Source organism: Oxyura jamaicensis, chromosome 1 (genome assembly GCF_011077185.1).
Source record: "Oxyura jamaicensis isolate SHBP4307 breed ruddy duck chromosome 1, BPBGC_Ojam_1.0, whole genome shotgun sequence".
NCBI lineage: Eukaryota > Metazoa > Chordata > Aves > Anseriformes > Anatidae > Oxyura > Oxyura jamaicensis.
In genome coordinates this window covers 142678884-142698175 of record NC_048893.1, presented here as the reverse complement: position 1 = coordinate 142698175, position 19292 = coordinate 142678884, and the positions used below count along the sequence as shown (strand labels likewise).

Sequence of the window (19292 nt, the reverse complement as noted above, 5' to 3'; positions counted from 1 at the left end):
TATTCATAGATTTATTTCAGAAATTGATACTGTAATTTAATCTAGAACCAGCAAAATCAGGTTTCTTGTCAGAGCACATGCCATTTGTAATTGTTTGTTTATCATTTTGAACACTGTTCTCTTCTGAGAGATGGCCACAAAGAAATATGACTGAACTACAGCATTATATTAACTCTTGTTAAACTATCTCCTCAGTCTAAACATACTTCCCTATGTCAGGAGAGTTGACAGGGATTGGAAATAATATAGACCAAAGCAATTGTGCAGGTTATTATTGTGCATTCATCTTTGCAGCACTAAAAATTCAGTTTGATACACAAGAATAATACAGACAGATTCATCTTCATCCTAGCATATTACATGTCTGTCTGTAGGCTCTAATAGAGCTAAAAGGATGAAACTCTTCAATTTCAGCATCAGCCATTGAAAAGGTAAGAATGTGGTTGAACACAGTCATCTAAGCTGCCTCTTTCATGAACTAAGACAAATAGGCCTTCTGGAGGATAATTCAGTATATCTTGAGAAGACAGCTACTATAATTTGGAAGAATAAGCCTCTGTAATGCTTTGTTTCTCACTGTTGAACAAGAAACTACTACAGAAGTAAGATGACTAACTTTGAAATAACACTTGATTTTCAGGTGACTATTAAGTAAGATTAATAAATATTGTTTCTAAGCAAAATGGAACTCTGCAGAAAGTGTGATATGGATCACTCACATTTTTCCGCATTTCCAGCAGTGATAGCTGGGTCACACACATGCCAAACACAGCAGTTCAAGTGCTCACCCATCTCAGAATTGCTGGCTGCCCAGCAAGTTCACTGATACCCACTGCACTGATAGCAGGCTTGATAGCCGGTCAGTGCAAAGTTCTGGTTCAGAAAGTCCCTAAACCTAAGACTGCTGAAAGTCTGGAGAATGTGCCAAAGAAGCATTACTTCAAGCTTAACATATCCTTACATTTTCTGCCCAGCTATTTGCAATGGACCACTGTCAAAATTTGTGTACAGGGAGGGCTAAAGAGATCTTTGGTTTTATCTAGTCCTGTGTTCTCAGGCAGGCTGTTTAAGGACCACCAAACTAGCTGCAGTCACACTGGGACTAAGCTGCCAATAGATGCTACAGAGGTTAATCAGCCCACTTCCACACATAAATCCAACTTCTCTGTTTTCCAGTCAATGTGCTTTTCTTTTCCAAATCTTCTAGTGAAGTTCATCACCCATGACAGTTTTGTATTAATTATTTAGAAAGTTCTCAAAAGGTAGGTCTCTTCATCTACATATTAGAGGAAAGAGAATGTGGATAAAAGATTTTCAGACCACTTCTACTCTATGCAAGTAATGTATTCTAAAGGTGTTTTAGCATCAAAGAACAGTATCCAGTACAATACGTGCACCACAACACAAACTTCTAAAACATAAAACACAGGAAATGAAAAAAGGACGATGCATCGTCCAAGAACAATGAAAAAGTTATCAAAGTCTCTAAAACCTGGAAAAATAATTCTTTTGCTAGGCATCATTACAATGTTACAGGAGTAACCTACCCTCTACTTCTGGTATTATGACTTTTACCAATAAATAAAAATATGTTTTTTTCTTTATGGTTGACTCTAATCATTTCTCAAAATTCAAACTTCTGACTTAAATGAGAGTTAAGGAGCATGGTTCGGGTCACTGGAACAGTGGATTAGACTAGAGCACCGCTTATTTCATATGGAATTTACAAACATGATAAATTAATAATTCCATAAGCGTTAATATACTAAACCCAGCTATGTATCTTAGTGAATACCAATCATGAAGCAGAAATAATACTTTGGGTTTACTATACATGAAATATGCAGTCTTTAGCATATGTAAGTATAGTCCATGGAATTCTAAATTTAACAGATTGAACATTTCATAACAATTGCTTACTACATCCAGATTTTAATGTGTTGCAAATATGCTCTGCAGACTATAAATTATAATTGTTAAAAAAATGCAAGCAAATATATCCTCTCTGTCTCTCTACATATATAATTTGTTTTTCCCCACATACTCTCCAGTACCAAAGAAAACAATGTCAATAATTCAAAACCTTGTACAACAAACATGCTTCAACCATACAGCGACTATATGGCAACTGCGTAACATATAAAGGAATTATCTGTACCTTTTAAAATTCTGATCAGTCATAGTATAAGGAAATTAGAATTAGAGAAATCAATGTTTTGCACTACCATAAAACCACCCTTGATGCTTCACACCCATTTTATACCTTTTTCATATATGTATGACAGTCTTCTCTTAAGATTCACAAGAAAATATTAAAAGATCAAAATTTACAATTTAAGACACAAATTGACTCTGATTCAATACACTGCAAAATTCTACTAAAATTCCTCTTGAATTTTAAACAGTACAAACCTAACTATAAATCTGTGACTACCTGGAGCCATATAATTTTATCCATAATTGTATGTACTGTTTTCACTTTCAGGACTTGTCCATGCTTCTTTCATATGCATTGGTAGTTTTACTGTACTATTCCTATCTACCTTAATAAAAGGATGTTTGGATCTACAGTATTAACCCCTAATAACTCTGCTAAAGGAATGCCAGATCATTTTACTGGCAAATGCCAATATATTTTATTAGTCACAGAATTAAGGTTGAATGAAGGTTTATAGAATTAAGGTTGACAAAAAGAGATGAAAGATACAAACAAATAATATGAGTCAGTAAAGTTCCAAAATTAAACAGTTAATTGATCCATCAAATGACACAGAATCACAGAACAGTTGAGGTTGGAAGGGACCTGTAGAGGTGATTTTGTCCAACCTCTCTGCTCAAGCAGGGACACCTACAACAGGATGACCAGGATCATATCTAGATGGGTTTGTCTCCACAGACACACAGACAGGATTGAAAGATTGATAAATACAGTTCAGATGATAATCTGAGTGCATGCCTTGGTGCGTCACTCTTAACAGAAACACTTACAGTTTATTGGAAAGTGCAGGCAGATCATGGATGATCTCTTCATAAGGCTCTTCTTGAGATAAAGTAGGAACAGATAAAGGGTCTTTCATTTTTTCCTCCCAAACAATTTCAGCCTTCAAAAGCATTTCCTCAATAAACTCAGAAGCTGCAATATCTAAGACATTGAAACACCAAGATATCAGACAAAGAAAACAGTACAGAAAAGCTCCTTTCAATTCAGCTTTCCAGATCAGATTAAGCAGTTGGCTAGATAAGTATTTCGTTAAAAAGGAAAGAATTGTTCAGATATTGATCATAAAATAACACTTGAAATTACCGGAAAAAAATAAAGATGAGTAAATTCAGTATGAAATTAAGTTGTCATCTGCAAAACCTCAAAACTAGTCTGTGTAGTGAAATGAAGTATTTATTCAATAATTCATAGGACATCAGTAAAAACAACAAAACTTTTCACCTCTGTACTTCAATGAAAATACATTGAAATAGCTTTCGAATCTTTTGCATTTCTACAGACTAGATTTATGTCTTGCACATACAAAAGCACTGAAATTGGGTGTGTTTGCAGACCAGAAATAGTTAATTCAATGCATTAATATTAATTAACACATACAAAAAATGTTTAGCTAGCTGTATTGTTAGGTGATCTCAGTTTAGACCATAGCCTTTTATACAAACTGGCATGTATCTAATCAGAAACAACTTCCCTGAATTTAAGTGTTGTGAAGTTCCCTAGGAGTATACTTGTAGCTAGTTCATTATTTGAAGCATAACTTAACTTCCTTTATTATGCAAAGGAAGTGTCGCCTCCTAAAAAGAAATAATTCAATTTTCTACATTCTTGCATTCCATCTTCATTTTACCCTAGGCCTGGAAGGTTGAACAACTACATGTTTCCTCTCTCCAGCACTGCTATCTAGCATTACTGACATTAGCTCTGCCTTGATCCCTGGGCTAAACCTGAAGATATGAAGTCCCTTCCAACCTAATTCAGTCTATAATTCTACTCCTTTAGAGTCAGTGCTTCAGCTCCTGTTGCTATCGTATCAAAGAAGGTGCTTCTTCTAGGGGAACTACAGGTATTACATTTGAAATCTGGATGGTGAATTTGTGTTCATTTAGCAGCTACAGGAAATCCAGTCTATGTGCTATCATCAACTGAGAAACAGAAAGGAACTCAGTAAGAAGTCACCAAGGAAGCATAAATGCAGCTATCACCAAGCACTGACAAACTTACAAGGAAGAAACATAAGTAAAAATAACCAGAGAATGCAACATGTGGAAGAAAATGCTATCATATGATATGACATCTTTCATGACTGTGACTAGCAGTTCTCAGCAATATACAAAAAAACTATAAACACGTGTATATATGTATGTAACTACACACACTATATAAACTATATGCATATGTATACTTATATATGTGTAGGTGTTCATAAGTAAGTTAGTAAAAAGGAAAAAAGTGTCACAGTAACTAGTACACATAATACACATAGATTTTCACCTACCTGAAGGTTTTTCATTATTGCAGTTAAGAAGATTGGGATTTGCCCAATGCATCAAAAGCAGCTTCACAAGGTGGGTCTGAAACAGGCAAAACAGAGGTGTTTGAAATGGCAGAAGCATGGCAGGAACAGTACAGCTATCATTCAGTGTATTTGGTCCTTCCTGCACTAGGTAAAATCATACAATAACCAAAGGCAACACCTGCAGCTCCTTCTGGAGCTACTACACATTCATAAAGATCACCAGAGATAGTAAAATACAGTTCTATTACAGTTTCAGTGGATCCTCAGCACAAGTCCAACCCTGAACTCTTCCTCCATCCTTAAATGTGTAAAAAAATCCAAATCAGCAAGGAAAAAAAACTAACCCTCCAACACCACCTGTCATGACTGGGATCAGAAATATTTCTTTATGCCTAACTAATTCACCAGCTGTGTACCACCACTGCCAAAGGGGTATGACTCACAGCCACCATGGAAGTAAATCTCTTATGTATCAGCAGTAGAAATTGGCACATTTATCTTATGTTTACCGAGTCAATTTAACCTACTAGTAATTGGAGCAATTACAGTACAGTAGAGAAGAGTATAGTATCATATAATGAAAAAGTCTAAAACATATTTTTCAATTCCTGCATAAATGCTGCAAGCAACTGTTCTTAGCAAGCTTTTCTATCACTCCACTGAAGTCTCAAAGGATATTTCTGCATCAAAGACTGTAGTAATGTCTACCCTGATAAATTGGTTGGTGAGAAAACTAAGAAACTACACAAGAAACAAAAATAAATTTAGAAAGCAAAAATAGAGATCAACTAATTGAGAGAACTGTTTGCACTTTCATTTTTCGCTAAGAAAAATAAAATTCATAATGTAAATGTAACGAACAGAGGAGGCCAGGGAGAGCACGGGGGAAAATAAGGTGCACAAGTAAGAGGATTCTTTAGAGCAGAAGAGAGCTTAAAAAAAATGAGACCTAGATCAGAGAGCAGGTAAGGCAAAAGATAGCAATTTGGCACAAAACCAAACAAATGATAAATAAATAACATGGGGGCTAAAAAGGGAGGAGAATATTGCAATTTAAATATTAAATTCTATGTGGATTCAATATTTTTAGACAATTTACGAGGAAAGACCATGATAAGGAAGAATCGGCTAAATGCAAGAAAAAAAATCAAACCTCTAGTTGCAGAAAACCAGTAAAATATTGTTATAAATTTCTATAAAAATAAAATGATCTTTCACTCCATGCCTTTCTAATGTGGGCTTTCCATTCCGGCTGTAACAGCAGAAAATTCAGCAAACCGTGGAAGTAGGGAGGAAGACATAACAGCTTTATTTCCAAATCTAATTAGCCCAGCTTTCAGCCAAGAATCTTCAACACATATATCTCTGTGTTTTTTCATTATGAAAAAAAATGGAACGTGCTTAGTCATTAAACTGATTAAATCAGCAGCAGTTCCATAATCTCATTAACAGCCATTGTGAAAAGTGGTAGAGGTTTTATCAAAGGAGGTTTTTTTAATGCACTTCTCGTTTAGTAACAACAAACAGCTTTTTGGGTTACCCAAGTTTTGGTTTTATGCCACATGAAGGCCCTTACATGGTGTGATGCCAATGCTTCCTGCTGTCCAAGAAATAACTCCAGCTGGAAATCCTTGATGCACATCACCACAACTAAGGCATTCAGGTCATTGCTAAACTCAGTTACCTGCCCTTGGATAACCAAAACTGTGTTAGTTTTAACCCTATTCCCTTATCTTTTAGAAACATCACTTTAAAATCCAGGTGCTATGTCTTCAGAACTGTACCCGGCAATAAAAATATATATATTATCACAGCAAATTACCACTGTCCAAAAGTATTTCAGTTGCAGAGTTACAAATAAAGTAGACACGGTAAGAAAAACTGCAATATCTAATGAAATACTGTAGATGCTAAAAAGAAAACATCAATACATTGTTTTTGATTCTCACTTTCCATTGTTGTCTTTGCCAATGTACGTAGAGGGAAAAAAATGATTAAGGGATGATTCACTGTGCAGAGAAGTACTAGTAACAGCTATTACTTAAAACACCTGCTTAAAAAATGTCACTTGCCTTGATTTTCCTCTTATGTCTCTAAATATTTATTCAGTGTCTTTTGACAGGACACCAGGAAACCTCTTTTGCCCTACTTTTCTCTTTTCAGAACTTAGCTCAGAGTACTCTCCTTCACAAAACAAACAGCTACTTCTTTTTACAACTAACATACAACTGCCTCTATATATGTAGAAACTGTTGGTGTTCTGACCAAATTTTAATTTTTCTACCTCTCTTTGACATCCCTTCCTGTGTATCTTGCCATCTGACTGCTGAGAATACTGTCACAAGGAGTATTTTCTTCCTTACCTCTTTAATATGGAAGTCATACCTTTTAGATTCCCTATGGGTTCCTTCTTTTCTCACAAGCCCTAAGCTACTTGCCCTCATTTTCAAATGCCCTCTGTGCCTTACCTTTTCAGCTCTCAGGCTCCTCTTCCAGCTTCACATCAGTCAGTGACTTTGCCCATCGTTATTATATTTTTTCCCATCACTAATATATTTTCAAATGTATACTGCCATGATTTTTCCAGGCTGCACCTAGAAAGGATGTCTTCAAAACATCCCCAAGACTATATTGTAAATCTCAGGTCCCAGGCCATTCTGACTTGATGTTTGCCAAACAGAGTAACATGTAAGCTGCTGCCATTCCAACATTCAAGTGGATTGAAAACTGCCTCAGGGGATGGGCTCAGAGTCTGGTGATCACTGGCAAGAAGTCTAGCTGAAGGCCAGTAACTAATGGTGTACCCCAGGGGTAAATAGTGGATCCCGTCCTGTTTAACATCTTCATTAATGGGCTGGATGATGAGGTGGAGTGAAACCTCAATAAGCTTCCTGATGACTCAAAATTGGGATGGGTGGCTAACAGACCAGAGAGTCATGTGGCCATCCAGAAGGACCTTGACAGGTTGGAGAAATGGGCTCACAGAACCTCATGTAATTCACCAAACAGAAATGCCAAGTTCTGCCACTGGGGAAGAACAACCCCAAGCACCAGCACATGCTGGGGACCACACAGCTGGAAAGCAGCTCTGTAGAAAAGGACCTTCGGTTGAAGTTGAACATGAGCCAGCAATGTGCCCTTGCAACTAAAAAGGCCAACAGCTTCCTGGGCTACTTTAGGAGGAGTGTGGCCAGCAGATCAAGGTGATCCCTCCCCTCTGCTCAGCACTGCTGAAGCCGCATCTGGAGTAATGGATCCAATTCTGGGCTCCTCAGTAACTGAGAGACAATGAGCTACCAGACAGAGTCCAATGAAAGGCCAAAAGGATGATTTGGGACTGGAGCCTCTCTTCTGTGAGGAAAGGGTGAGCAAGCTGGGACTGTTCAGCCTGGAGAAGAGAAGGCTCACTGCGGGTATCTCATCAATGTACACCAGTAAATGAGGGGAGGGTGCAAAGAGGACAGAACCAGGCTCTTTCCAGTTGCACCCAATGCCAGGACAAGAGACAATGGGCACAAACTGGAACACTGGAGGCTCCCTCTGAACATCAGGAAATACTTTCTCATTGTGCGAGTCACAGAGCATTGGCACGGGTTGCCCAAAGAGGCTGTGGGGTCTTCTCCTTGGAGATCTTCAAAAGCTGCCTGGACATGGTCCTGGCACTCTGCTGTAGGTGGCCCTGCTTGATCAGGGAATGTGACCAGATGACCTCCAGAGGTCCCTTTCCACCTCAACTATTCTGCGACTGTGTAATGTAACAGTTCACCTACAGCTTTTCCAAAAAAGACCATTTCATCTCCATGAACTAGTTAGTGAACTTTTAACAGTTTGAGTATCTGTGGACATAGGAAAATCTTAATGAAAATACATTAACAAAGGTTATATTCATTACAGCTTTACAAAGTCATATATAAATACAAAGTTTTTTTGTGCATTTGAAAAATCTGAGCTTGATAAACAAGACAGATTGCACAATCTGATGTGCAGACAGACTACTACAGTTACACCAACAGAACTGTTTTTTTCTAAAGTAGAAAGTGAAGAAAAATGCAGCCTGCCTACTGCAGTGAACTTTAGTATTCAAATGAAATATTACAAGAAAATTAAGTGTGATTCACATTAATGGGAGCAACACTTATGATCAAAGGAGCTAGAAAAATATGCACAGATGAACAGAGAAAACATTGGCTGGATAGGGGACCACTGGAGTTGAACAGCTCTTTAAACGTAATGAAACATGGAGTACAACAGTGAAAATAAAAGTTACAAGGAAAAAAGAAAAAGGCATAGATTAACCGCAATAGGCATATTACAAAGTTTTCAAACAAAATTTCCCTCTGCAAAAGAAAAAGGGGCTAAGTTTCGCCACACACCAAAGATTAGCAAAGACAGCCAAACGCTCAGTGTCATAAACCATAAGCTTAGATGCACAAATTTTGGCCAGCTGATAGACTGTGAGGCCTGTTGCCACAGATAAGTGACTGCAGTGACAGGGTAGGAAATAGGGCTTGAAGGAGTGATAGAGGTTCCTCAGGACTCTTCCTATGTACCAAAGGCTGAAATAGCAGCTCTGATCTGCTCTCAAGCCATGTTAGTTTTAAGGCTAGTGAAGTAGCTGGAGAGCAGAATCAGTACTACTGAAAACTGTCTTTCTTCCTTTCCTGTCCAGTCATTTTCTTCTGAAGTAATGCACAGGACACTAAACTTGTGCCAGCACCCACAGAGGTTGAGCTGCTTGCTCTGGCTGGACTTTGACCTCCTGAATTATTATCCAAGCCCCAGTACAACTATTTGAGATATTATTTATTCCCTTTTATTTACCATTGGAGAAATACCTGCTCAAGTTATAAACTTAGCTGGAGGGTTTTTTGCAAATACGCTCACGTGTTACTTTGCACAGCAATAAATATGCATCATCTAATTTGCATGCACTCCCAGCAGCAAATTCCTTCAGTCCCTCACTTTTCTTCTATCAAAACCAACATTTCTCTCCATTCCTCCTTTTCTTTTACAAAGTTGGACCTTTCCTACCACCCCTAGTGACTTGCTTCATGATCAACTTTTTGTTCGCCCACCCACCATTTTTGCTTCCCCAAGCTCTTTCTCTCTGTTCCCTCTGAGACTCCTAACTCCATACATGTTCAACAAGTTGTTTTCCTCCATCTTTTTATTTGTGTTCTTACACTTTCTTGGGGACAACTTTACTTTTCTTTCTTGATATCTATCCTTCAGTTCTCTTTGACTAAGACTTCCCCACCTTCCTCTTGCAACTGCCTTCTACCTACTGTCACTTTGTAGATTCCCACTCTATTTTCTGTGGATGTGGTCAGTAGCATGCTCTCATCCACAGCTGGACAAAGCCACAGAATAGAAAACCAGTGGATCAACAACGTTAGATCAAAGATAGTATTATTTTGGACCATAAATCTCACAATGCTGTGGGGGGAAAATTGAAATCCTCAAGAATTATTTTAGTATCTACAGCCTCTATTCACTAAACACAACAAAACCCTAGGCAAAACTACTGGTTAGACCATTATTAACAAGAGTCTTCACCACTGAGTAAGATGGACTTCAACTGCACTCAAAAGAACCAGGTTTCAATTGCTTATGAAGCTAAACTATACTTCACTGAACTAGAAAAGTGCATATTCACCTCACTGTTGATTTTTACTAGGGACTTTGCTAGGACTGCTGCCTGTGAGTTTTTATGATTCATAAAAAAAAATATATATATAAATAAATAAATAAATCTGTCAGAAAGGTAAATCAGCCAAAACTGAAGCACTTTTGGGAGCAGGGTGTGGGAAAATATATTGTTCAACCCTTGTGAGCTCCCATGTTTGTATGATGTGAAGACTTCGTATTAAGCAGAAGATGAATTCTGTGGGCTGACAATATCCCTTTTGTTGTCTGTTATCACGTTTCAAACCTTTGAAAAAAACATAGGCACAAGATGCTTACAAGACAGTTTTTTAGATTATAATGGATAAATCAAAGAGCCCACCTTTGCTCTTAAGTACACTGTAAGCCTAAATATTAGTCTACCCAGTATCAGTGGCTCTGTCAGCCAGAAAAAAAAAATTGGATGTTCAAAAGATCTGCAATAAAAAATATAAACCAGCTAAGTACTTTCAGTTTTTGTTATTACAATTATTATTATTATTAAGCTTCTGTTATGGAATTGCTGTAACTTCAGGCTAGCCATATATTGAGCAGATGGAATAAATAAGATCAGGTAAGTGATCATGTAAGAAACTACACTGAAAAACACTGGAGATGTATTTAATTAATAGAATGAAGTGAGAATAGGCACTTAAAGCATCAAGCATATTAAGGAATGTGCAGGTTAGGGAACTATATTTATTTAAACTACTGGGGAAAAAAAAAAAAAAAAAAAAAAAAAAAAGTAGAGCCTATGACTGAGACACCCAACATTTTTAAGTAAGGCAATTACTAAATTGTTAGAGTTTCTGTCATTTCCGTTTTGAAGATCATATCATATATTTGTTGTTCCTTACAAAATAGTGCACCTTAAAATACTGAGTCTTCCTTGAAGCCAAAGTTCCATATGTAAACAATAAGAGCAGTATCATTCAGGGGCTAAGTAGCATTTTCTCTGCAATTGCTAATCTCATCCATAGTACTGTTCTAGAAACAGGAAATGATGTCTGAAACTCATTACAGATCTCTCTTCTTAATACAATATAGACAAGGAAGATATTTTCCCTGTTTCAGCACAGAGAAAATGGGACCATAGCCACCTGTGGTCAGCAAAGTGGAACAGATTAGAAAAAGTAGGTTGCAGGATTGAGATGAACAGCAGGGTAATAAGAGTGGAGGGGAAAAAAATAGAACAGAGCATGAATAAAACACTGGACTTTGGAACAAACAGCATCAAATAAATGAAGTGAAAGGGAAGAAGAGATGTGGCAAGGAGCCAGGATGTAGGCAGAGACAAACTAAGCTGAAAAAGAAAATGAAAGAGGAAAGTGACATTGTGAGGAAAAAACACTGAGATTGAACAAGGGAGACTGGGACTGTGAGCAAATGGGAGAAAGGGATAAGTACAACAGAAGGCCAGGAAGGTTGGCACGAAGCCAAAGTAGAGAAAATAAAGGTTGGATGAGAACCAGGGAGAGGAAGAGGGACAGAAACTGGCTGTGCAAGGAAAGAAGGATTGGGATAAGAAGCCTAAGATGAAACATGAAGCTAGGCAAATAAATGGGACACTGAGGCAATGGAATAAAGACAAGAATGGAACAGATTGGAGGGAATGGAACAAATAAGGTTACACGTGGGAGGAATTAACTGTAAAGATTGAGCCTGTCTATAAAAGACAGAGTTTGGAATGGAACCCAGATTCTCCAAGTGTCACTACTACCTTTCTGTAGTCAGTGTGTTTAACCTTTGCTGCTTAAATGCACTTTTCAAGCCTCTGGAATAGTTTGACTAAAGAAGGACAACATAATACTGTTTTCAGCTATTTAAGAAAGTGACAAAGGTCAGTAACTTTTTTTTTTTTTTTTTTCAGCTGAAGTGAAGACTTAAGCAGTCCTTACTTCAAGACTATAACCTACATTTCTATTTTTCAGTCCTCCAGGAAATTAGATAGAAAAACAAATAGATTACATTGGGAAAACATTACATGATCTTGTGATGAAAGATGTTTTAAGTTATGCTGATACAAGTTCTATATTAATGCTGCAGAGGATCATAAATCTGGCACTTCTCAAAGTTTTTGCCTGAACAGTCTTTTCAGCCTTGTTTATGACACACACCTCTCCTATTTTCATATATACATACCTATGTATATAAGAGAAAGTTACTCTTGCTGGTACTTCAATGAAATTAATTTTAATTTTGATCACTATTATCCTGAAGTAGTGAAATAAACATAATGTAGCCAATGCACATCTCAGCTTTAACTACATACTTGTAACCACTGATAATTTTATAGTATTTTTGGAAATTGAGGCTGCCCTGACTCTGTGATGAAGCTGAAACTTTTACTTCTGTTTTGTTATCATTTGGTATTGTGTGAATCTAGCTTCTCTTGCCTTAGTATTCTGTACCCGCAATTAGCATTTGAAAGATTCACAGAAAACTTCTGAGTATATTGAGAGTGAAAGAATGATATCACAGGCAGAAATCCCAAAGAGGTCTCTCTGCTTGAGAAAAATGAGTGTAATTGGATCTGAAGGGAAATGCTGCTGTTCTACCTGAGTATCATCATGAATGCCAAAGATGAACAAAAAGACTAAAGAAAAGCGGGTGAGATATGACTGGATAAAGCATTCCCGAGAGGATTTTCTGACCATAAATGAAAGATTCTGGCTGCTTGACAGGGAAAATATGTATTCCCAGAGTGACTATACTCTATTCTCTTTGAAATACAGAACAAGCACCTGCTTCTTTAGGTTCTTCTCATTGAAAATATTTGTGGAATGTGTTTGCAGAAGTCCAGAAGCTGCAATCAAAGGAACTGCTATGGAAATGGCCAAAGTGGAATGAGATTTAATATCCTTTCCAACAAAGAGTTCAGGTATCCCGTCTACACTGTAGCATATTCTAATGATCTCTATGGATTCTTTCCTATTTTAAGGTCAACATGCACATAAGAAAATAGTTCATAGTTGGGTTGAATTACTGATGTGTTCTGGTAACGATGAGCAAATTAGACAACTAGTAACAAGATATGTTCTCTCAAACTTCAGCTGTGAAATGCTGTGTTTGGATGAACTAACTAGACAGAAGGGTATGATTCAGTCCAACCAAATGTGTATTAAGGGAGAATATACTTACAGATTGCCAATTTCACACACAAATTTTAAAAATTACACAGGATATATATAATGTAATAAGAAACATAAACTAAACATCTGAGCTCACTAAACAATTTTTGTTTACTCATGCTTAATAGCAAATTCTTTCTATTGTAAGAGTTACTTTTGGAGAGGCAGCCAGCGGTTCAACAATTATCTTTTTTTTTTTTTTTTTTGATATTGTGAAACTGTTAAAGCCTCAAAGCCACATGCTAAATCCATCTTGTTAAATAAGAGAGTGCAATGGAGCAAGCTTAAGTATCCCTTATAATCCACACTGCTTAACTGTTAGCTCTGTCCCCGACTCTGCTTTGGACCACTCCAACCAGCTCTCTAGAAACAAGACTAATCTCATATAGAAGAAGCTAGCTCTAAACAATGTGAATGTGAGCCAGACTGTTCCCTGGCTTAATCCCTAGCCTTCTTTGATTTAGCAATTTAACAGTTTATACACAGGCAGGCAGCATCCCCCAGGGATGAAATTTTGGGAGAGGTAGTATTTAAGCTACTGGGGAGTCAGCTCTGACCTGCACGTCTCTGATAGCTGGTTTGAAAGGTGACATTTCTGTGATAAACAACAAAGAAACAGCTTGTGCCTGGGAATTGTGCCAAAGTACCCAAGGCAAGCGTCAGAGCTGCAGCCTATTCCCACCACAGGGAGGGCGAGTGCGTGCTCTCCTGATCACAGCAGCCCAGAAGGTGTCCACCAGGGACAGCAATTCCAGTGCCAGACTACTAGCTGTTCACAGAGAGATCACTATGCTAAATAAAAACAAGGGCATCACCCAGAGAAACACAAGTTGCCCTTCCTCAATTGGTATCAGCGACGGCATGAGAGGTGTGGTAGCCCAGTGACTATATGCCCTACTGTGGTGTGCACAGGCAATAGCCACCTATAGATCAGCACTCCCCATGCTGTATGTGAATGAGACAAGAAGTTCAAATCGCCACCAATTACAGTATTTGAATGTATATGCATTTGAATGTAAAGGCCCTGTTGAATTTACTTAAGCAACTCCAGCACATTCTAATTTCTTGAGGCTTGTTTTGTTGCCTTCATAATCTTATTTTGAACAGGATTTTGTGTGTCATTGATGCAGATTTGCATGTGTTTTGAAGAGGTTATTGTATTCCATCATTTTATTAAGTTATTGACCAACTCAGACATTAATACCGCAATAGTATCTCTTTTTATTATTATGTGAGATTCTCAACTTGCATTAAAAATAAAAATTTGGTTTTAGTCCTTATATTTACAGGGCAGAAAATGACAACAGTCCTAGAAACTCAGAAGTACCTTGCTTAAAAATATTCCTATTTTTTAATGTTATTACCATTATTTTTTAATGTTTGCAGCTGGCAGTATTTCAGTTTGCAGTCTACCAATGCGCTGATAGGTAACCTAATCAGTTTCTGCAGCGCAGAGCATCATTTTACAAAAAGAGAGACTGACCTTCAGGCAGTAGCCTCAGTTACCTTATCCTGTACTCAATAGCCACATCCTTTAAATACTCCTCAAACTCAGTAGTATTATCCTGTACTTCCAAGCAATAAAGGAAGAAATTCTACACTGGATCTATGCACTCGGGTATTAATAGCATGATTCATTTATCATTCACTTATGTTCTTTTTCAATATTGAAACTATAACCATTTGAGCAAATTGTAGATAGTAAATTTATCGGTGACTAGAATGTTTGAAATTGCTTTTCTCTCAAAATATATATAAATGTAGCTACATATTTAAAAAAAAAAAAAAAACAGGTAAGATATACTGACACTTAAAAGTCTTAGTTATTCTCTCTTTACAAGGAATCCATTATGTTTTGCATTTGATAAGATAGGTATTGTTGTAAGTATTTAACTGTACTCCCTACGTAGAATTTGCTCTGTGCAGCTTTATGTCATTTAAGAGTGAGACATCTGCTCCATGCCCCCTTTACAATGACTGGGGAGAAGCAGAATATCCAATGCGCAATTCACCTATCCTTTGGCTTGTTAGCCCATCCTTTTTGGACTGGATTTCTCTCATACTTTTTTTAAGTGTTCAAGTTAGTCCTCTAACATCTGTTAGTTGCTTATACCCTCTGTAGTCAGAGGGAGGGGCTGACCTCCAAGTAATGATTCATCCCACCTACTTTAAATCTGCCTCTTAGACTTGCCTGAATTGTACCCTAGAGGTTACTTTTCATTCTGGTAAGGAAAAGCTTTGAATTTGTAGTCAAGTTGTAGTTAGCTAAATTTATTTGAGAAGAATCCCATCCTAAATAAAACTGCTTTTGCCATTATCAAGGTGCTTGTACAAGCCAGAGTTTGATTAATAGGGGTGAGTGTGATGTTTTTCACATGCTTAGCTCACTCAGGATAATGTGTCATTGCTCCAACAATTTATCATATAGTTTACTGTGGAAGCTGGAGATTTGTGATCCACTTACATTGTGTATTAATTTACAACTTGAGTTTTGTAACATGATGTTTCCAGTGCCTATATTCTTCATAAATTTTGTCCTTTACAGCTCCAAATTAAATTTTCTCACTATAAATTCTAAACTTCAGTGGATTCAATTTATTTTTTTCCATGTAAAGTGAATTAGTACCAACTCTACTCTTGTTATGACCATACAAATAGCCATATTGAGGTGTGTGGGGGCGTCATTCTTATTGAGTACTTTGTGTATTTAGAAGCATAAAGTTTTATATGTACAGAGCTCTGTTCCTTCAGCTGAGTATTTATGTCACTCTAAAACTACATAACAATTTCTTCATAAGAATATCACTACTCATATTTTTTCATAAGGTGATGTACAAAATGTACGTATGCATGGTCTATAACATAAAACAATCCAATAACATAACGTGCAACTTGTACAACTCATTCAATTGCATTTTAGTAAGCAGGTTCAAAAAATATATCTGAATGATAAGAATTTTACAGTTATTTCATATACAGAAAGAATTCTCAGTTCCCATAACTCATAAAATAATAATAACGCATTGGATGGGGACTGGAAGGAAAGAAATCAGCTCAATGACTGAAAATAACATTCAAAGTAGTATGCGTCTGTAGTATAACTGAGGTGGAAGAATGCATTACAAATAAACTTTTTAAAAATGTGAATTAAAATACATAAAACTCCTGACAGAAAAGACAGTACAAGATTCAGGGGATACTTCGTGTCTATACTTTCACATTTGCATCTTTTTTAGAATCTAAATGGCTCTGATTCATTCATTTAAATATGAAATTGTAAGGAAGCCAGTCTATCACACCTTAAAATGGCTGCCTTTCCCACTGAAAGCACAAACGGTAGTGCATCAAACTAAAACCAAAAAGATTTTTTACTGTCTTCTGATAAAGTATACAGTCTACCACTGCAGTGAGTTTTTCAAGTGAAACTTTTAAACAAAGCCTACCACAAATATGTGTTACAAGAGGGTGAGAATCAAGAATTTATATTAATGATTTTCTCAGGAAACAAGAATATTTTTGGCTAAAAAAAAAACAACAAATTTTTCATAAATATATTTTTATTTAAAACAGATTATCTCAAATCACATCTTGACTAAGGTAATTCTCACCTTGCCATACTATATTCTCCCAGAAAAGTAACAATGCTTGTATTTGTCTATAATTAACTACTCAAAATGGAATTGTAAATATGATATGCACATGAATTCACATTAAGGCTAAATAGTTTTCAAAATTATCATAAGAAACGAAATTTTAAAAACACTGGTGACTTAGCTATCGTATGAAATATTTTCCTGACATCTAATAAATCCCTCTTGATAAAGCAATTTAAATGATTTGTTTTTTTACAAAGAGAATCCACATTCAAACCATGTTTAATCTTCTAAATAAGGATGACAAATTATCTACAATGAAAAGAAGGTATCTCCAAGTTTTATTAGTAACACTACATAGGGAAGATATTTCCTCTATTTTGTTATTTTTAGCGATGAAGAGTGCAATGTTACTTCATTTGTCTTCATTCACGTGTACCCAAAGTGTTTGTGTGACTAGCAGAACTGGTACCTGGCTCCTCACCAACAACTCTGGGAATAGTATGCCACCATCAATATATATATATCAATATATATGAATAGTATGCCACAATAGTATGCCACTGCCACCATCATCTGGGACATAATGATAGAATTACAGAATCAGAATGGTTTAGGTTGGAAGGGACTTTAAAAGTCATCTAATTCCAACCTCCCTGACACTGGCAGGGACACCTTATGCTAGTCCAGATTACTCAAAGCCTTATCCAACCTGGCCTTGAACACTTCCAGGGATGGGGCATCCACAGCTTCTCTGGGAAACCGCTTCTAGTGCAGTGCTGAATGCAGCACACCAGGTAGGGTCACAAGAGAGAGACTGGGGGGGGAGAATCACCTCACTTGACCTGCTGGCCATGCTTCTTTGTATGCAGCCCAGGATATGGTTGGCTTTCTGGGCTACAAGCACACATTGCCAGCTCATGTCGAGTTTCTCATCAACCAACACACCCATGTCCTTCTCCTCAGGGCTGCTCTCAATTCATTCTCCTTCCAGCTTGTATTTGTGCTTAGGATTGCCCAGGCCCAGGTGCAGGACCTTGTATTAGGCCTTGTTGAACTTCATGAGGTTTGCACAGACCCATCTCTCAAGACTGTCCAGGTCCCTTGAGATGGCATCCCTTTCCTCCAGTGTGTTGAGCACACCATACAGCTTGGTGTCATTGGTAAACTTGCTGAGGGTGCACTCAATCCCACTGTCCATGTAACCGACAAAGATGTTAAACGGTGCCAGTCCCTATACTCACCCCTGGGGAACACCAGTTGATGCTGATCTCCACTTGGACATTAAACTGTTGACCGTAACTCTCTGAGTGACAATCCAGCCAATTCCTTACCCACTGAATGGTCCACATGTCAAATCTATGTCTATCCAATTTAGAGACAAGGGCATCATGGGGAACAGTGTCACATGCTTTGTACGAGTCCACATGGCTGGTGTCAGTTTCTCTTCCCCTATCTACCAAAGCTGTAACCTCATTGCAAAAGGCCAACAGATTTGTCAGGTGTGATCTGCCCTTAGTGAAGCCATGTTGGCTGTCACTAATCACCTCCTTATTTTCCACGTGCCTTAGCATAGTTTCCAGGAGGATCTGCTCCATGATTTTAACTGGCACAGAGGTGAAACTGACAGGCCTGTAGTTTTCTAGATCTCCCATTTTTCCCTGTTTAAAAACAAGGGTTATGTTTCCTCTCTTCCAGTCAGTGAGAAATCTACTGGACTGTCACAACTTCTCAAATACAGTGGACAGTGGCTTAGCAACTTCATCCACCAGTTCCCTCAGGACCTGTGGATGCATCTCATCAGGTCCCATGGACTTGTGCACCTTTAGGTTCCTCTGATGGTCTTGAACCTGATCTTCTGCAACAATGAGAGGTTCTTAATTTCCCCAGTCCCCTTCTTTGCCTTCTGGGATTTCAGCTATGTGGCTAGAGCTCTTGCTCGTGAAGACTGAGGCAAAATAGTCACTGAGTACCTCAGCCTTTTGCATATCCCAGGCGACCAGGCCTGCCACTTCCTTCCAGAGAGTGCCTACAATTTCCCTAGTTTTCCTAAAGACTAGGGATAAATAGCGATAAATCACTGACATACTGTCCTGGTTTCAGTTAGGACAGAGTTCATTTTCCTCCTGGTAACTGGTAGGGTGCTGTGTTTTGGATTAGGATGAGAAGAGTGCTGATAACACGCTGATGTTTTACTTGTTGCAAAGCAGTTCTTACGCCAAGCCAAGGACTTTTCAGCTCCTCGCTCTGTCCTGCCAGCAGGCAAGCTAGGGGTGCAGCAAGAGCTGGGAGGGGACAGACCCAGGACAGCTGACCCAAACTGGCCAAAGGGGTATTCCATACCATCTGACGTCATGCTAAACAATATATAGGGGTGGCTAGCCGGC

At 37.8% G+C, this 19292-nt stretch overlaps 1 protein-coding gene across 3 annotated transcripts in view; it reads right to left on the bottom strand.

Annotated features, from left to right (window-relative positions):
• The window catches only part of MYO16 (myosin XVI), a 386603-nt gene that overhangs the window by 200744 nt on the left and 166567 nt on the right, over positions 1-19292 (bottom strand). For all 3 annotated transcript variants that reach the window (XM_035317929.1, XM_035317919.1, XM_035317937.1), the window contains 2 exons: positions 4497-4572; positions 2989-3142 (listed from right to left, as the gene is read on the bottom strand). In XM_035317929.1, coding sequence (XP_035173820.1) covers positions 2989-3142; positions 4497-4572 — 230 coding nt within the window. The remainder of the gene's footprint in view (positions 1-2988; positions 3143-4496; positions 4573-19292) is intronic.